This window comes from Pipistrellus kuhlii, unplaced genomic scaffold (assembly GCF_014108245.1).
Source record: "Pipistrellus kuhlii isolate mPipKuh1 unplaced genomic scaffold, mPipKuh1.p scaffold_m20_p_22, whole genome shotgun sequence".
In the NCBI taxonomy this organism is placed as follows: Eukaryota; Metazoa; Chordata; class Mammalia; order Chiroptera; family Vespertilionidae; genus Pipistrellus; species Pipistrellus kuhlii.
The window spans coordinates 7,965,354-7,985,284 of record NW_023425521.1 but is presented as its reverse complement, the minus strand read 5'-3'; the positions used below and the strand labels follow the sequence as shown (position 1 = coordinate 7,985,284).

General features: G+C 38.4%; 2 protein-coding genes across 10 annotated transcripts in view; one reads left to right on the top strand and one right to left on the bottom strand.

Moving 5' to 3' along the window:
* CEP95 (centrosomal protein 95) overlaps positions 1-2,019 on the top strand; it is a 29,019-nt gene extending 27,000 nt beyond the window's left edge. For all 6 annotated transcript variants that reach the window (XM_036451505.2, XM_045586305.1, XM_045586307.1 and 3 more), the window contains 3 exons: positions 927-1,073; positions 1,357-1,428; positions 1,710-2,019. In XM_036451505.2, the coding sequence (XP_036307398.1) occupies positions 927-1,073; positions 1,357-1,428; positions 1,710-1,886 (396 nt within the window). In that variant the 3' untranslated portion in view covers positions 1,887-2,019. The remainder of the gene's footprint in view (positions 1-926; positions 1,074-1,356; positions 1,429-1,709) is intronic.
* A 7,834-nt stretch (positions 2,020-9,853) lies between these two features.
* The window catches only part of SMURF2 (SMAD specific E3 ubiquitin protein ligase 2), an 83,361-nt gene continuing 73,283 nt past the window's right edge, over positions 9,854-19,931 (bottom strand). For 2 of the 4 annotated variants that reach the window (XM_036450896.2, XM_036450898.2), the window contains 7 exons: positions 19,680-19,794; positions 17,504-17,682; positions 16,628-16,765; positions 14,187-14,331; positions 12,009-12,210; positions 10,726-10,801; positions 9,854-10,444 (listed from right to left, as the gene is read on the bottom strand). In XM_036450896.2, the coding sequence (XP_036306789.1) occupies positions 10,345-10,444; positions 10,726-10,801; positions 12,009-12,210; positions 14,187-14,331; positions 16,628-16,765; positions 17,504-17,682; positions 19,680-19,794 (955 nt within the window). In that variant the 3' untranslated portion in view covers positions 9,854-10,344. The remainder of the gene's footprint in view (positions 10,445-10,725; positions 10,802-12,008; positions 12,211-14,186; positions 14,332-16,627; positions 16,766-17,503; positions 17,683-19,679; positions 19,795-19,931) is intronic. The other 2 variants (XM_036450897.2, XM_036450899.2) reach the window with 2 other exon arrangements.

Here is a 19,931-nt window from a genome sequence, read left to right as displayed (position 1 = left end):
ACTTTGGCGATAACAAGGAATGACACATTGATACATGCTACTATCTTAGATGAACCTTGAAGACAAGACGTCAAGTGAAAAAAGCCAAATACAAAAGGCCACATAGTACATAATTCCATTTATATGAAACTAGAGGCCCATTGCGGGAAGATTCCTGCAATAGGGCTTCCTCTGCAGTCTCCCCTGCTTCGCTTGGTTGCTTCTCTACAGCTTCACTCCCTTTTGCAGTGCTTGGCTTCTTTCTACCCTGTCTTGATAAGCAAATTAACTGCCATCTTGGTTGGGTTAATTTGCATCCCTAATTGGCTGGTGGTTGTGGCTTGGGCATAGCGAAGGTACAGTCAATTTGCATATTTCTCTTTTATTATATAGGATGCCCAAAATAGGCAAATCTATAGACATAGAAAGTAGATTAGTGGTTGCCTGGGGAGGGCAGAATGGGAAGTAGGGTTTCTTTTTGTAGTCATGAAAATATACTGAAATTAATAGTTGCACAACTCTGAATATAATAAAACTTTCTGAATTATACATCTTCAGAAGGTGAACTTTATGGTATGTGAACTGTCTCAATAAATGTTACTTAAAAAAAAAATCTTTGTGCCCTAACTGGTTTGGCTTAGTGGATAGAGTGTCAGCCTGTGGACTGAAGGGCCCCAGGTTTGATTCTGGTCAGGGGCACATGCCTAGGTTGCAGCTTGATCCCCAGTGGGAGGTGTGCAAGAGGCATCCAATCAGTGATTCTCTCTCGCCATTGATGTTTCTATCTCTCTCTACCATCCCCCTTCCTCTCTGAAATTAATAAAAAAATATATTTTTAAAAATCTTTGTGAAATATAATGAATATATACCTCTATTTGGGTAAAATGATTATATTCCTCCATGAAAAGTTCAGCAGAACTTAATTTTTCTAATTAAATAACTGACAGATATTTAAGAAATTGTTTGAAGAAGGCTTACAAATTCAAAAGCAACGATTACGAGACCTAAGAAACTATGCCAAAGAAAAGCGAGATGAACAAAAGAGACAGCACCAGAATGAACTGAACTCGATGGAGAACTACTATAAAGACCAGGTGGGCTTACTGATGCCTGCTTACTTTCTCATGTGCTTAGTACTGACCACTCTGTCAAAAGGCAGCTCAGTCTGCTGAACTGTAGCTCTACGTATTAATTCAGAACTTGTGACTATGCAGGTTAGACTAACCCATTTTCAAGATTGAAATTTAAGACTAAGTTAGTGTTTAACTAAAGTACAGGTTCTATATTGCCCTATTTCTATTAAAATAAAAATATAGAACTGTTATATTTATACTACAAATAAAATACTTGATTTTTTTTTTTCTTCCCTGTAAACAGTTTTCATTGCTGGCAGAAGCCATAACACAGGAACATCAAGAACTCAAAGCCAGAGAAAAATCCCAAGCCCAGGTAATGATTAACAGGATAGAAATTTATTTACATTTTTAAGAAGTAAAAAAACACAATTATATCCGTAAGGGGAACAGAGAGAATACTAGTAAAAAGGTCCATCTATGGTCCAAAACATTTATCCTATGATTTCAACTTTACCTACTAAGGCCTCTGTATATTAAATTAAAATTATTTCAAGTGCTTGATCAGCTATAAGTTGGAGAAGGAATAAAAATAGATAGATGAGGGTGGCCTGGCTATATGTTCTGAATAGCAGGATGACATGAATTCTCTTTTAGACATTATATAAGGTGAAGAGGGAGCTGAGATCTAAGATGGAGAAGGAAATTCAACAACTGCAGTGCATGATCACACAGCATGACGAAGATGCTTTCTTCCGGGAATTAGAAGCTCAGCGCTTCAAATCTCGGCTTCACATGGCTTCCTTTCAGTACAGTAAAAATCCCTTCCCCTGAGGCTACTTCCCCAGGGCAGACTTAGAATTGAGTAAGTAAACTAAACCAAAAGAATCATTTCTAAACGTCTTGTCTACATATTCATTCTAATACTTTTAATGAAATAACGTAATAAAAATTGTTTTCTTAAAATTTATTGCTCTTGAATTTATGAACTAAAGCCTTAAAGGCACACATTCTTCATTAGTCTTTTGTACTAAAGCAATCAACAAGCCTTGATTGAGCAGCCAGCTCCTGAAGCCTATTGTGTGTCAGCAAAAATAGAAAGGAAAAAAAGTGCCTGAGGACAAAAAAACCTAATTCAAAGAAGAGAAGTGTGAGCTTGTCATCAGAGATGGGACATAGGAGTAAACCTTAAAGACAGGTTCAATTGTATGTAGCTTTTTCACATGGTGGCTAGAAGAAAATTTATGCATATGGCTTCCAGCGGTTGGTAGCATGAGGAGAGGCCAAGGTGGAAGGCCAAATGGTGTGTGTCTTAAAAGCAAATTAGTGATGGCAGATGGGAAAGAGGCATAATAGACTTGAAGTAAGCAAGAGTACACCAACCCTAGTGTGAGAGAACATGAGAAAAAAGAAAACCCACTTGGTGTGGTGTCTTCCATGGAGAAGAGGGCTTCAATGGAGGCTAAGAACTAGAGAAAGGTTTTGGAGCAGTTGAGAATATGAGGACTTTTGCTGATCAAAGCCACAGAATGGCAGGTGACACAAGGAAAGGATGGTTGTAAGGGAGAAGAGAGATTCCCATTAGGGCATGTAGAAAGGAGCATGGCGCCCTAGCTGGTTTGGCTCAGTGGATAGTGTCTCGGCCTGTGGACTATAGGGTCCTGGGTTTGAATTCTCTCAAAGGCAAATGCTGGGATTGCGGGCTCATTCCTCAGTAAGAGGCATGCAGGAGGCTGATCAATGATTCTCCCTTTATCATTGATGTTTCTATCTCTTCCCCTATGAAATCAATAAAATAATATTTTTTAAAAAAGGAAAGTAGCATGGTGATGAGATTATGATCGGTGGTCAATGGAACAGAACAGCCCACACATATGTGGTCAAATAATTTATGACAAGTGAGCCAAAAATATGGGGAAAGGACAGTGTGTAAATGTTGGGCAATCTGGATAGTAACATGCGAAAGAATGACACTGGACCAGCAGATCTTACACTGTACACAAAAATTGACTCAAAGTGGATTAAAGACTTGAATATAAAATTACAAGAAAACATAGGTGATGAACTCCTTGACGCTGATATTGGCAACCATTTTTCTGATTTGACGCAAAAGCGCAATGAAAAAGTAGAACTATATCAAACTAAACAGCTTCTGCATAACAAAGGAAACCAACAAAATGAAAAGGTAACCTATGAAATAGAAAATTTTTTTTGCAAATCAGATTATCTAATAAGGAGTTACTATCCAAAATAGAGAACTCATACAACTCAATAGCAAAAAATCAATCCTATTAAAAAATGGGCAGAGGAACCTAACATTTTTCTGAAGAAGACAAAGATGACCAAAGATACATGAAAAGATATTCAGCATCACTACTCATCTGGGAAATGCAAATCAAAACCACAAGGAGATACTACCTCTCAACTATTAGAATGGCTGCTACCAAAAAGATAAGAAATAAATGTAGAGGGCATCAAGAAAAAGGAGCCTTGTGCACTACCAGTGGGAATGTAAATGGATGTAGCTACTGTGGAAAACGTGAAAATATTAAAAATAGAACTACCTAGCACTTCCACTCTGGGCATTTATCCAAAGAAAACAAACACTAACTGGAAAAGATAGCTGCACACTCCGCCCATGTTCACTGCACCAGCATTTACAATAGTCAAGATGCGAGTAAGTGTCCATCAGCAGATGAGTGAAGAAATGTGGTGTGTATGTATACAATGGAATATTATTCAGCCTTGAAAAAAAAGAAATTTTGACACTTGCAACAAGGTGGACCTTGCATTATGCTAAGTGAAATAAGTCAGAGAAAGACAAATACCATATGATCTCACATATACTGTATGTGGAAAACAAAAAAACTGAGCTCATAGATAAAAACTGGTTAAAGGTTGTCAGAAGGATTTGGGGAGTTAGGGAAAGGGGTCAAAAGGTATAAACTTCCAGTTATGAGATGTGATGTACAGAATGGAGACCATTGTTAACAATACTATATGGCACAAAAGTTCCCTTCACACACAAAAATTTATGTACAGTGATAGGTGTTTAGTACTAGATTTATTGTGGTGATCATTTCAGAATATATACAAATCATCATGTTGTACACCTGACACTAATATAATAATGTATGTCAATTACACTTCAATTAAAAGAAATACCTTTTTGGTCTCGCTGGTTCTCCACCACCTGGCAATGCCAGCATTGTCTTGGGGGCAGTGAGTGGTCTAAAAGGTTGAATCTGATGTGCTCTCCATCTTCACTCCCAAATCTGGGGCTGAAAGTGAGACAACTTCATGAACACTTAAGTGGGCAGGAAAAACTTCGAAGGGTCTACCAAGACCCTTCCCCACAGACTGCTGTATTTGCCTCTCTCCACTTTTTACTTATAAAACACTCACCATAAGGGAGATAAAAGTGGGATTCACAGCTCATATTAGAGACTAATTGATAACCTAGATAAGCCCCAGCCCAAATACTAACAGGAGGTATATAAGAGTTGAGCACATTACCTTGGAAATGCAGCCAACCGTATGATGAACACAAGGAAGGAGCTACCTGTCCTGGAGACCAGTATCTGAAGTATCATGGATCTGAAGTATCTGAAGTATCATGAGGGCAGGAGGTAGAACAAAATCGATGGTTTTAAAAACCAAATCTGGGACTCGAGGCCTTGCTGAAGAAAGGTACTTAATCCTGTGCTCCCATCATGAAGGACTTCTTTGCTATACACAAACTGAGTTATGAGTACCCAGATTTAAATTACAGTTTTTAACAACTATCCTAAACTAGTACGGAGCCTGACACATGGTAGCAGCATAGTTATCTGTTGAATAAACAAAGAACAAGTCACATTTAGGGCAAATACCTTTTAATACCATGTAACTTTAAAATCTGCTTTGTCTTATTTAGCTAAAAATATTAATGTAGGAATGTAACCCTTTTTCTGTATAATTACCTTTATCCTATCACTAGGCTATTGTTCTGTTATGTATTTCCTACTATAAGAATTTAGGACAAATAAATGCAGTTGGTGCCAAGGTTAACCATTATAATGAAGGGACAAACCCTCTAGGTCACCACACAGAAAAACATCACATATTAGTCAAATCAAACTTTGGGTAATTTATAGATTACTAGTGCATGAATTTGTGCACCACTGGGTCCCTTGGCGTGACCTGTGAGGATCAGCAGAAACCAGCAGTCCAACGCTGCCTTCTGCTTCAGTTCATCCTGGCCCCACTGCACCTGCCACCACTGCCGCTCAGTAGGCTCACTGCAGCGGCCAGCCACGAGCACTGTGTCTGGTGCCCATCAGTCAGCTGAGTGGCACTCCCGTTGTGGGAGCGCACTGACCACCAGAGGGCAGCTCTTTGCGTTAAGCATCTGCTCCCTGGCGATCAGTGCATGTCATAGCTAACCGTCAAAGATTCGCTATGGCATGCACTGACCACCAGGGGGCAGACAACACAGGAGCTGAGCCTTGGTGGTCAGTGTGCTCCCACAGCCAGCCAACCTCTCACAGTCCCTCCCCCAGGCCAGCCTGCCCCCACTGGGACTGAGCAAGATGGCCCCAATTGCCAGCCAGTCCAAGGAACCCCACCCATGCACAAATTCATGCACCAAGCCTCTAGTATAGGTAATACTAAATTCCTTATTTTACTAAAACTTTACAAATTTTTTTATATATATTTTTTAATATCTATGACTTTTTAAAAAAAATTTTTTTGATTTTTTTACAGAGAGGAAAGGAGAGGGAGAGAGAATTAGAAACATTGATGAGAGAGAAACATCGATCAGCTGCCTCCTGCACACCCCCTACTGGGGATGTGCCCGCAACCAAGGTAGATGCCCTTGATGGGAATCGAACCTGGGATCCTTCAGTCCGCAGATCGATGCTCTATCCACTGAGCCAAACCAGTCATGGCTAAAATATCTATGATTTTTATTGGCACCAAAGCCACAGGAATATGAAAATATATATATAAAATTGATTTGAGAGAAGAAGGGCAAGAGGGACAGAAACATCAATGATGAGAGAGAATCACCAATCAGCTGCCTCCTGTACACCCCCCACTGGGGATCAAGCCCACAACCAACCGGAACTGAACCTGGGACCCCTCAGTCCACAGACTAATGCTCTATCCACTGAGCCAAACAAGCTAGGGCTATGGTTGTTTTTTTGTTGTTGTTGTTGTTTTGCTTTCAGAGAGGAAAGGTGAAGAAGAGAGAGAAACATCAATGATCAGAGTATCATTGATTGGCTGTCCCCTGCACGCCCCCTATTGGGGATCAAGCCTGCAACCCTGGAATATACCTTTGACCAGAATCAAACCTGGGACCCTTCAGTTCTCAGACCAATGCTCTACCCACTGAGCCAATCTGGTTAGAGCGAATTTTACAGATTTTAGATAATAACCAGTAAATATGGCAATATGAGACAAAGCAAAAAATAAATTCAAAAGGATAAAAATGGACAGCATGCCCACTCCTGGAACTTTAATACACTGCTGCTACATCACTGTATTTCCCAGACCTTTACTGTGGAGAGACAACACAGACTACATTGTGGATGAAAAAGCATCATCTCCATTCTTTTCCCCACCAGGTATTAAAGCTGGACTTTCATCCACTGTCATGTATAGAGTTGTGAATAATTACCCTTAAGAAAGTCATGGCTTCATTTCATTCTGAGGATTCTACTGTTCAACACCAGGGTAGGAAGTGAAGCCCCTACTGTAGCTCTGCCCTCCAGAACCCTGGCACATTGTTTGCTGGACTGGAACACTCCAGAACCCAGTAAGCCTAAGAAACCATCTCTACATGCTCCCCCTTCCCCCAACACACAGCAACTATTGACCAATTTGCCATGGTAGCACAAATGCCATTAGGCACTTCCCTGCTTTACCTGGAGACAGAAACGAGGTCCTGAGCGCTCTGACTTGACAGAGGCATCAACTAAGGAAGGTGTGTGAAACTTCTGAAACTTCTCACTTTCTGGTTCACATGCTGTCACTTTTCAAAGAGCCAATCAAGTTTTTTCAAAACAATTCATTATAAACTCAGTCTTCTTTAAAAACTTTGATGCTGTGACAGTGCAAACAGCATTCATTTTATTGCTCAACTTCGGCATGGGCACATACATAGTTAATTTTTTAAAACCATTTATACAGATGTTATTGATAAAGCTCATGTAACAACTGAGTGAAAATACAAAGAATATCAAAGCTAAAACACTCTGTAATAAATACAAATACAATGAAAATGATAAAACTTTGTTTTTAAAGTCAGTTTGAGAGAAGGAAGAATCTTACATTAAGTGAACTAATTACATCGAGAAACAAAACAACTCAGCATTTGGTACAATCATCACCCAACAGAAGGTTAAATACCACAAATGGCACCCACGTGTGGTGCTGCAGCTTACAAACAGAAGCGGAGGCTGCTCTGTCAACGAAAAGATGGCTGGAAAACCGCTAACTCCCATCAATGCAATCAGCTCAATGCACCAGAAGTTCAAAGCGGACTTAGTGTTGTAAAATAAAGCAAATTACATTGTATTTAAAAGAAAGGAAATTTGTGCTTTGGACTGTAAATACAAGGGGGAAAAATGACAATAAAAATAAAACCCAAGGCAACAAACTATGTGCAAAACAAGATGTACATTATACACAGCACTATTTAAAAACTCTTTACACCGAGAAATAAGACCCTCTGAAATAAAACTCACCTCTGTACTGCATATGAGCACTACAAAGTAACCACTGTTCATAATTAAGAATTCATGATGGAAAGGCAATGCATGGGTAACACGACAGCACATATCTGAAATAACACTAGAGGATTAGGGGGAAACCCAGTTAAGAGGGACATGTGGAAATAAATATTCACATTAAACACGAGGTGCAAATCTAAGGTTCAAAGGACACATGAGGGGGGGGAGGTTGTTTGCTTAGCACCTATTTGGGAATAATTAGGTAACAACTTTTGAAAATAAAATCTAAATCATGTTTTTATAAATTACGTTGGTGATACCACAGACTATTAGGGTAATTTATTTCTTTAAAGCTCTATTAAGTCATTTTATAAAATTTAAAAAGGCACTCAGAAAGCGATGGTATTTGCCTGCTTGATATTGTCCATTATGACAGTAGCATTTCATTAGCACTGCCTCCATCAGCTATGATTTCTCTGAAGTGTTCACATACTTAATTTTTACTGAAAGATTCTAAGAGTAGGCACAATGACACTGCACTCGTGCTGTAATACGGGAGAGATGGACCTGCGACTGGTTATCAAATAATACACAAACCTTTTCTGTACCTTTCAAGATGTTCTTCCATGCTACTAAGAATGCAGAGGGAAAGCACAAATTGGGAAGAAAAAAGCCAGTAAAAGCACAGTTAAGATTATAACTAGGTTTGCATGTAACAGTCAAATCTGGCTGAATACAATGAATTTAAATTCTTAGAAACTACAGAAGTAGTTTTCAACTTTTTTAAAAAAGCAGGTTTCTACTTCTTTTATACTCCCCTACCCTATGAAAGCTTACTTGGAATTCCTATAAAAGAAAGAATCTGGAGCTGCTCCGGGTAAAGGGGGTGGAGGTGGAGGTAAGGAGTTAGAAGCCCCTGCTGAATACCAACTAGTCCTCTCCTCTCCCTCACTCTGTCCCTCCTCTCGAAAACCTCCATTCTGAGGCACCTCTGAGAACCCGTGGCTCCATGCACAGACTGAAAACCAGTCCATCCCATGAAAGAACACACGGGCCTATTATTCACTTGGTAAGCCACAAAATTTAAACAAAGCTATATCATCAACACTTGCTATTGTTGGTTTCACATCAATATATTTTAAAAGAATAGTTCAGATTTCTAATGGCCAAGTTAAAAAAAAAATCTGCCCATGATTTCAGATTTTTCCAGTCCCTCACTCCAGTATTATGGTTGCCTTCTGGATCATGCGACATGCCACACCCTGAAAGCTAAATCTGGATATTTCAAACTCAGAAGCTGATCTTCAACACCAAGGGAACTGGGATTCCCTTCCAAAATTCACTCTTCGGTTTAAAGTCATTTATACCATAGAGTTAGAATCACTGTTTCTTTAGTAATCACATCCCCTGCCCCACCAGCCGCACCAGCCCCACTTCATTTTGTTAAGTAAAAGCAGGGTTTTTTAAGTTAGCTAAATAATCTTTAGAGCAATTTTTTTTCCCTATTTCATAACTTTAACTGATTAAAATATCATGAGCAGCTGAATAAAGATTTACGATGATTTGCTTGATAGAAACTTACACCATATATAATATATAATATAAACTAGGTGTACTGGTCAGAGGAGACTTTGGTTTACAAGAAATAGCATATCTATTAAAGTTAAGTTGACCCAGCAAAAGAGTTAAAATCCTATCCCATCCACATGATTTGAGAAGCTATAAAAATGCAGGATTTCCATTTAAGGTGAAAAGTAAAATCCAAAACGCCTGGTCATACTGATTCAAGATAAAAAATTAGAATTTGTTTTTAAAGTCTCTTAAAAATAGGGAGCCCCTGAAAGCATCTTATGTAGCAGTAAGCTACTAAATTTAGACTAAATGGTTGCATTAGGAATTTGACAACCAAAATTATATAGCTGTATTCCAGGTAATTTGTGCTTGAAAAAATATAAAAAAGACTCACCTAGGCTAGGTTGAAACATATAATGCTTTTAAAATATAATGCTTTGCTATAGAAAAATGTAATTAAATGTATAAATGGCTTACTTTTTTAAAGACAATGATTCTTTTAGCCAATTGTTTACAAAGGTAGAATAATTCAAAATAATTTTATTTCATTTTTTTTTTTTTACAAAGAGCAAGTACAGGAGCTGTTCAAAATCATGTATTCAATCAAAAGGAAATGTGACTTGTACCGCCTGCTGAAGTTGTCTTGATGTCTGAGACTTGAAATCTGTGAAGCGATGTGAATAGGTTACCTTTTATAAAAATAGTAGTAGTCTTTAAGTGTAGAATACTGCCTAACTCTGGAAATGTAGGAAAAGTCAGCATTCTTTAGGTTCAAGATATTAATTTTAAATAGCAGCTGAATGCGGCCCCATGGCAATGCATAAAGACCTGTTTGTTTGTTTTTTTCCTTGAAAAGGAATTTCAAAATTGTCCTTTCCCCTCACAGTGTCCTAAAATTTAAAAAAGGGAGGGGGCATGTTCCTGCACTTCAGCATCCCTTGAAACTGCTGAGAGGAGGCTGTTGAGCATAAATAGAGTCCGGGGTAACTCCGTGAAGTCTGTCATTCCACAGCAAATCCACACGTTTCTTCAATGGCTGTTAGCAGCTTCTCATATAACTTTTCATAGCTCTCATAGGGTGGAATGTCGATTCGATTGAAGCTGTAAATAAGCACATCAGGTTTAAAATAAGCAAACCAGCCTCATCTAGCCACATCGCTCTTTGTGTCACACAGAGAAGTAAAGGAATAAGGTTCTATTTCTCTATAGCAGAGATTACCACTTTTGGGTGTTCCCACCAATGTCAGAATAACCTTAAATCACTGAGTTCTTATCATTCCTTTTACAGGTCCATTTAATAGTAAGAACAATAAATGAAAAGCTACCTGTTTAAAACTAATACACACCTGGAATAAGGGGAGAAAGCTACAAAAATAACTCACCACGTGTGGGCTTTGGGCAGGTTGTTAGTGCAGGCATCAATCTGGTGGATGGTAAAGAGTCGTGGGCCTGCAGCACCTGCCAAAGAAGCAAGCATGGGTCAGGTCACTGCAGGTGCCTGTATTCGTCTCTAAGATATCAGGATGAAACTGGCACAGAAACCACAGGGTCTAGGGATAGAGGAAAACCGGCGACTCTACACAAGCTGCCAAAAAAAAATTATTTTGCCAGGAAAAGAATCTGCGTTTGAAAGCTGGAATTGACCTTGGATAAGGCTGGATTCCTTAATATCCTGGCATTTCAAATTCGAGAAAAGGTTCAGGATTGAAATCCTCTGCCAGCTTCTTTCTTATTGATATATAGGATATCAATGTCCCAAAAGCATGAGAAGAAAAGTAAATGGGCAAATCCATGATTAAATATACACACATTCAGGTTTCAATGACTCAGACTTGGCTGAGAGCAAAAGATCAGCAGTCTATAGAATAAATTTGTTAACATAAGACAGCCATACAAATATATGTAGAAATACAACTTCACTTTACAGGCAGGCTGATAAGAATGAGTTTTCACAGTAGGGACAGTCAGCATAACTCCGAGTATGCTTTCCCCAAGGACTTCTGACACTGCACTGTGGGCAACAATGTCAGAGCATGTACTGTCTAGCTTTGTATATCCTCAGTCACCAGCAGCAGCAACTTGGAAAATGAAGAGCTTCGAAGATAAAGCACTGCCATCCAGTTAAGCATCATTGTCCAGTCATTAGCAATTTTACCAACTCATCCAAAAGGTAAGCAGCTATTCCACAGCAAAGTATGCATTAAAATGGAATGTGGTTGTAAATAAGCAGGCTGATGCCATGCAGTAATGCACATGCACTGACCCATCAAATGGCTTCCACCACTCATGCTGCCTCTTTCTGTTAAGGGATGAAAAAGGAGAGGGGAGAGGCGCCCCGGGCTGAGATGTGGAGACGGCAGTGGGCAGACTTCCCCACGGGAATGTGCAGCAGAATCGACAGCGAGGGCGTGGAGAGGCAGAGCATCACCACACACAGTCCAGCGTGCAACACTCACTACAATCACAGAGAACCCCAGCAGAAAAGGCTCTTGGGAGAGTAACAAAGAAAAAGAAGGAGAAGAAGGGATCAAGACATGAGAGTTACAGATCAGAAACAAGGTGAAAGAGAATCGACTGATAAGCACGGGGTTGTAAACCAGCTAGATAACCCAAACACAGACCCCTCCCCATGATGTGGTGCCAGCGCCGGCCCCTGGCTGGCTACCTTGTAAAGCTTTGAAGCCCTGCAGAGGCACTCGAGACGATCCCGTCACAAACTGAAGCAACCGTGCTCGCTGCTCTTCATCAAAAAACTCCACGGCTTTCCAGAACCACTTGACCACATTGCTGTCCGGTGTGCAGTGTTTCAACCGGGTGTTGACCTTCCAGTCGTTAACATCTATCTTCCCAAGTCCACAAATAATGAGCTGTTAAAATATTGCACAAAGCATGAGCCAATGGAAACCCAAGTGAAGCCAAAAATTCCTCAAAATAGAACTTCAGATGTGTAGTGTTGGTTCTCAAAGGGTGATTCTTAAATTCATCAAGGGTACACACCAGAATCATCTTGAAAGTTTTTCAAAATACACACACTAGGTCCTATGCACGGAGATTTTAATCTGTGGATTAGGGTGATACTCAGAAGCTGTGTTTTAAAAAGCTCTATTGGCACCTATATTCACTTTCAAATTCCCCACCCAGAGTCTGAGAACCACTCCTGTGAGCAACTCGGCAAGATGGAAGTTCCATAATTCCATATAATTCTTTTTTTTAATGGGCAGAAACTAGACTCCACAAATAAATACAATTTATATGTGCCTTACTTAAGACCTGCATCATATTCTAGTTTCAACACTTATTAACTTGGGGATTCTGAGCAATTCAGTACAGCCCTTGGCCAGCAATTAGTTCCCTATGGCAGTAACATCTATTTCACTGCATCCTTGACAGCAACCTGTGTTTAGGAACTCAAGAAATGTGGCTGAAAAATGAAAGAAATTTGTTGAAAAGTAATGCAATATGTTCAATAATCTTACAATTGTATCAAAGTACAAAATACATAAATGCACTGATCTAGCGCTCTGTGTGGTGTCCTGATGCAGGGTCATTGTAGGTGAACTCTATCAACATCACCTCAAACTATTAATACTTAGGGTCCTTTGGGTCCAGTGCTAGCTCATCTCAGCAATGTGTTCTAACAGTGAATTAGGATAGTGTGTAGTGTAAAACATAACTTGCAAGCCCTATCATTCTATTAACCCAGTATAACACTAAAATAAATTACAATATATATTTTTGTAAAACAAAAATTTTAATTTCATTAGCAGCAGAAGCTATATAATAAACCCTATCTCTATTGTATAAACTCTCCAACAAAGCTTCTACAGGGTTCTGAGGATTACGGAGCCACAGCCACACTGAAGAGGGAAGTGGCTATCCAAACAGGATCACAGAAGTATTTATACCAAAAAGGTAACTCGTAAATTCTTTTCTTCAGCCGAGTGGTAATTATAAGGCCAAATTCCCCATTCATTGTATGAACTAATGAAAATGTATTGTATTTCAACTTTATTATCAATCTTATTCTTTTCCTCCTCCTGACTACTTCATTCTAACCATTCACTGTTGAGTAATTCAATTACAAAGAGGAAAGGGGATGGTACTGAGTCAAATCAATTTTTACATTTGTTTGCTAACAGGTCTGCTAACAGATTTAGTTTAAAAAGACACTGAGGTTAATTAATAAATCATGTAGACTTTGAATATTTATGCTCTCCATAGTTAAATTTGGAACCTCTGGTAGAATAAAACCTCATTGATTTTTTTTTTTTTTTTACAAAGTAGTTCAATGAAAATTCAGATGTATTTGTTAAAGGTCTTAATAAAAATTAATTAATTAATTAAAATTTTTTAAAAAACCCCAGACCTAAGGTGCTTAAAGGACCAGCTTTAAATGAAAAAAAAAAAAAAAGTTAACTGTTTATTACTGCTACTATTACTAATGAATGTTTCCAAAGAGCCTGAGGATGTTTAGATACAGTTTATCCTAAGTGTTTTAATTATTTCCTCTATGATCTTGTTTACCAAATGCTTTCTTGCAAAGCTTTGCGTAAATCGACTGAGCTTAGGATTTCATTCCAATAAATTTCAATAGAAAACAACATTGGAAGAAGTTATACATAAGACATGAAATCTGTTGAAAGCAAGAAAGAATATGAAAAAATAAAATGTTCACAACATAAGGGAGATTGCTCACTTGTAGAAATTCCACAGCAAGATGGACTTCCTATGAATAGGAATGCTCACAATACTGAGCCATGAAACTTCAAAAGTGCCAGAAAACTAAGAGAAAATTCCTAACCTTTCCTTGTTACACTAGATGTCATGACATTAATATACTGACCTCTAACTCCTTCTCATCAAATGTCTTCAGCAGATGCTGTGGAATGACTTCATTAAATCCTTTCTGCAGAGCCAGGAACTGGGCCTCAATGCCTCGTAAAAACCTCCAGTTCACATAGAGCCTGGAAACATGGGGCGGGGGTTTCATATGATCCAACATGTTCAGCTTTGGTCATTATGATGAATCTCTACTTTAGCAATATTAAAAGGTGGTAACCGTCCATTAACAAAAGCTGCATCAATAAAGCAACTCCTCACATCAGATAAATTCTGAGTAAACTGGAAGCTGGCTGGAGCTTGGATGGGTCTGAAGTCACAATGTGGATGAGACTTCCTTCTAAACTTCTAGCCAAAAGCCACAAACAGGAGGCCATTCAAAAAAATCACTATTTTTCTGATTTCGCTTGAAAATATGGTCTGAATATGTTAGACGTTCTGTTTATATTTTGGGAGCAGTAGATGAGGGAAGAGGAGGTAAAGAGAATGAGAAGCAATAGTAAAAGCCAATAGTAAGCGCCTTTTAGTTAAATATTCATTGTTCCCTGGAGGCTTTAAAACCCACAGAAGATGTAATTTACCAACAAAAAGTACACTACACCCAATGTGTAGCCTTTTTTGATGCTTTTAACTTGTAATTTTATTAGTGAATTGCTTTTTAAGAAAATCTACTGAAGAAAACCTCTCCATCTCACAATCTCAGAACTATTCATCTTCCAAGTTTGTCAACATATCCTTTGCCAAATTTGGAGGAATAGTTCTCTACTTTAAGAAATAAATTACTTAACATTAATTATATGCTTTGGGGGAACCTCATTTTTGTGTGTTTGGTTAAGAGGACACCAAAACTTCTCATCTATAAAAAGGTTTTCTTTGTCTCAAAACTCTACTGGATGAAGGATATTACTAAGCCCTATAACCACAACCGACTCCTGGAGAGTGGGAGCCAGGGCCTGAGCAGTCCACACCAGGTCCTGGAAGTGACGCACGACAAATTCAGGAAATGCCCATCCATTCTTTCATTTTTTTAATTAGAAATATCATAGGTGCTTGTTAGATAAAGAAGGGAAAAAACACCTAACTGTGGAGACAGAGTAAACGCTGAAAGTCCATTATTTTATCCGCTTTCCCCTCTCTACTCCCAGGCCCAGGATCTCTGCTCCCTCATCCCAAACACTTCATTTGGTGAACAGCCTTTCTGAACATCTTACGTATAATTATAAAACACAGACCTTGTCTCTACATAATTTTTCTAAGACTTGCTTTTTAAATCCAACAGCTTATACAGTCTCTGTTCCTTTTAAAAATCCACATACTCTTCTGCCAAACATATATATATTTCTCTAAATATATTCATTCTCCTCTAAAAACATTTAGCAGTTTTTAATTTTTACAAGTAATATTTAGTTGAACATCCTTTCTCATAATTATGTAATTGCATGTGTTTCCACAGCATAGATTCCTAAAGCTGGAGCTGCTAGTTAAAAAGCATACACATTTTTATTTTGGAAGCTATTATCAAACTGCTTTCCAAAAAAGCTAACTCGATGCTCACGCCCATCAACTGTCTGTGATAGGACTTGTGCATAAAGTGGGAACATTTTAGCTAATAAGACTTGGGTACATAATCTATATAAAGTAGTATAGATGCATGTTTTTATTTATATTCTTAATTTGGTTACCAGCTTTATGTTTAGGAGAACTTTAGTTCCCACAGCCAAATGATCACTACTTTTAAATTCCTCCATCAACAGGTGATTTTGTAAAACTCAGAGAACATTTTCTTGTATCTACCCTTAACCTCACAACATGCTTATTGACAACAGGGCAGGTGCTAGAATACAGCACAGAAGTGCTTCTGCACAGCCAGCCTGGAAGCTCACAGCACACGCCCATGCACCATGTTTCCTGGTATCTGTGCCTGTACAGTCTCCTCCACACTGAACCTGGGTGGGCATGTGACTGGCTCTAACCAAAAATATAAAGCACAGAGGTGGCGCCGACCAGTTCTAGGCTTAGGCCTTAAAAAGCTCTGACAACTTCTCTTGTGCTGTGGGAAACCAGCCATCCACCCCTCTACCTTGCTGAAGAGAGTGAGAGACCTCTGATTCCACGTGGGGATAACCATGGAACCCCGCCAGCCAGCCCCAGCCCTCGGGGCCACCCCTCTTGAGTCATCAGATATGTGAGTGAGGAGGCTATCTTGCCGTTTCCGTCCCCACTAACACCAGGTGGAGGAGCGGTGTGCTATCCTGTTAATTCATCCAAACTCCTGATCCTCAGGACTGAGCAAGAATAAAATGAGTTGTTTTTAAGCCACTAATTTCTGCAGAAACCTATTTTGTAGCAATAAGTAACATGACCTAAATACTGAAATGTTTTTTCTGTTTTGCTACTCTAGAACATTTAAACAATTCTCAGTTTTGGGAACACAGAAGTGTTTACCTGACATATTCCTTTTTATTTTCTTCGGTAACAGGGATACTCTTGCCATTTGGCTTAAGTTCATGCTGAATAATTTCCCCATATGCATTATGTTCGACACAGAAGGTATGGTCCAAAACACCTGTAATATCATTCTCACTAGAAAGGAAAGATACTTAATTGGAAAATCTAAAATACAGATGTATTAACTGTGAGACAAATAAGACAGTTTATGGCATGACCGTGACAAATACAAGATCAGATTCCTTTTAATATTCCTATACCCAAACCTCCTAGTTCTTGGGCAGAAAAGTCAGAGCTTTTACCCTCATCAGCACAGGAAGCATTTCACTTCCTGAGCAATGAGAAAGGGCTCTGGCCATGGCCGGGCTTTACCACAGGGAAACTCCAGTTGTGTCCGGCCTGCAGGTAAGAGGCCCTACTTGAGTCTCATTGGTTTGGCAAATAAGTATGGCCAATATATCTTCATAAGATAATGCCCTCCCTCAAAACAGAACTGGTTCTTACAGACGCCTTTTTTAAAGCATGGCTTCAACAATCATCACTTCTGCAGGAATCTGCTATTCTAACACATGCAGGACTGGAAACAAACTGCATCACTTGGAGAAAATCACTTACATATAGTTGTACTTTTTACAATAGAATATATTAGATATTATTTTCCTTTTTAAAGTAATAAAGTTCACAAACTTCTAGGAATTTGAAATATTCAGGAAAGCAGTAGAAAAAGGAAAAATCTAATGTGGTCCTATCATTCAAATAGTCACTCTTCGTGCTTTCTATGTTTTTTAAATTTTAAAGAAGTACATCCATTGAGACAGGACCTTTTTTTAAAAGCTCAGATTCTAACTATAATGAACAAGACTCAATACATACAGTATCCACACTAAACTGTTATGAAGATCTGGATCAACTAACTCCATGTCATCCAAAGTAATTGACTTCCCAAGCAGCTGTTTATAGAACGGCAGTGTGAAGCCACCATCGATGTAATGTCCATGAAACACAGCCATTCCCATTATTCGTCCAACGAAATGGAAATATGATAAGTGTTCCTGAAATGGAAAAGAGTTTATATAAATACTGAAGCTAGACACCATTCAGGGAATTTTTAATAAAAAATTAAATATTTAAGCAACATTAACCTTTTTATAATATCAACTTATACTTTAAATTACAACTATTTCAATGGAACAGGCTATCATACCAAAGCTCAGTAATCATTAGGGAGAGTTTCTATTGGGCATGCTCAAGATTCCCTACATCGCTATAAAATGTTACAGAGTCAAGCCTCTCTCAAAGGATATAGTCATTTTGTAAAATTCATCTTGAGATATTAAGTCCAGACAAGAGTCCCATTGCAGCTTCATTAAACCACCCATAGATCCTGTTCTCTTCCTCTCACATCCTGCTAAGTCTTTTACAATCTTGGCTGTCACAGAGAAAGAAAAAAAAAAAAAGCTTTCAACCCTAAACCTCCCTATTTCCCTGACCTAACCAGAAACTGAAATTCAAAACCTCACAGATTTAGGGCACAGATTTCATGTCTAACTTGGACTTGAGTCCTGAGTCTGCCAGTTACTTGTTATGCATACTTGGGCAAATTACTTAACCCCTATAGGATTAATTTTCCACATCTGGAAAAATAATTGTAATAATAGTGTCTAAAAAGGATCTCTGTGAGGAGTAAAATGAGATAATGGAGCCCATGGCACTGTAGCTGGCAGAGGATAAAAGCTCAACAACAAACATGAACTATTATTACTACAACTACAATGGCAGTAATGGGACCCCAAGCAAAACCTTTGCCTAAAAATCTTCCCTTTATTAAGGATCTCCTGCAATGTATCTAACATTCCTACCATGTTTGGGTATATCTGGTCTTTCCTGATAAATTGTTTTGTTAATTAGTATTTTAAACTTCTTTTACTTCTCTAAAAAGTAATCTTTAAACACCCCTTTTATCTTAAAAACAGCATTTATTTCTTTGTAAAACGTAATATATGTTCATTACCCATAATCTAATACCCATAAATAACTAATGTCAATATTACAGGATAGATCCTTTCAATCTACATATACAAATTTACCAAAATTATATTATACTATTTTCCAACCATCTTTTTACTTAATACATCACAAATACCACCTTGAAATGTCATTAACTTTTATCCCACAATGTCATTTTGGTGGCTATATAGTATGCCCTTGTACGAAAAGCTAATGGAAATAATGTAGAAACAAATTAGTAACAGCTGCTAACTTTTGTTGAGTGCTGAATAATTTTTATATGGTTAATAATGTAAAGCGCCATGCTAAATATAAGTGCAGAATCTCACTGAATCCTCACAGCCCTTCTCTGAGGTACAAACTATATTATTATTAGCAACTAGAGGCCCGCTGCACAAAGATTCATGCAAGAAGAGGCCTTCCTTCCCCGGGCTTCCCTCCCGGTGCCCAGGAGCCTGCAAGTCCTCACTCCCCAGTGGAGCACCACTCCTGTAGCTCCCTCCACCACTCCCCTCCTCCTCATAGCAGGTGCCCCGCCTCTCCTGGCCACTCTGTGCCAGCATATGTCAGGTTAATTTGCATATTCGCTCTTGACTGACTGGGTGTAGCAGAGGTACGGTCAATTTACATGTTTGTCTATTATTAGGTAATAAAATTGAAGCTCAAGTCAATAAATTTGCCTGAGGTCACAAAGCTATTAAGTAATAGGACCTAGTTATTATCTCATGTCTAACTCCAGAATTTATGTTTTGTAACTGCTAATGTCATTCTGCTTCATGTCACAATGTAATCAACCCTCTGCTTATGGACAATGATGCTCTTTCAAATTGAAGCTACTACAAACAAAGATGCCGTTAATATCCGTAGGCCCAAATTGCTGAACACATCCATAAGCATTTACTTGAGCAATTTTCTAAAAAGGAACTGCTAAATCGAAGGCTGTGACTAGGACAAGGAAAATAATCCAGATTACATTGACATTTAAAGATGACAAGTATTGTAGATCACTTGTTAATTCACATTACCAGAACAGCAACCATACCGGGTTAACTGCAGAATCAGGATTGATCTGCAATGTATAGATATCATCTCTTGAATACTGGAAGAGGCCATAGTATGGATTCAACATTTCATGTGACAAGAGATATAACCACTCCCTAGAAAACAAGACATGACAAAGGAATTTTTTGTTAAAGAATATATTTTTATTAAAATATGCTATTGATCATTTCAGCAAATAACTTTTTAAATTAAATAAAGCACTAATTATAGATCACAATGGAAAAATCTACAT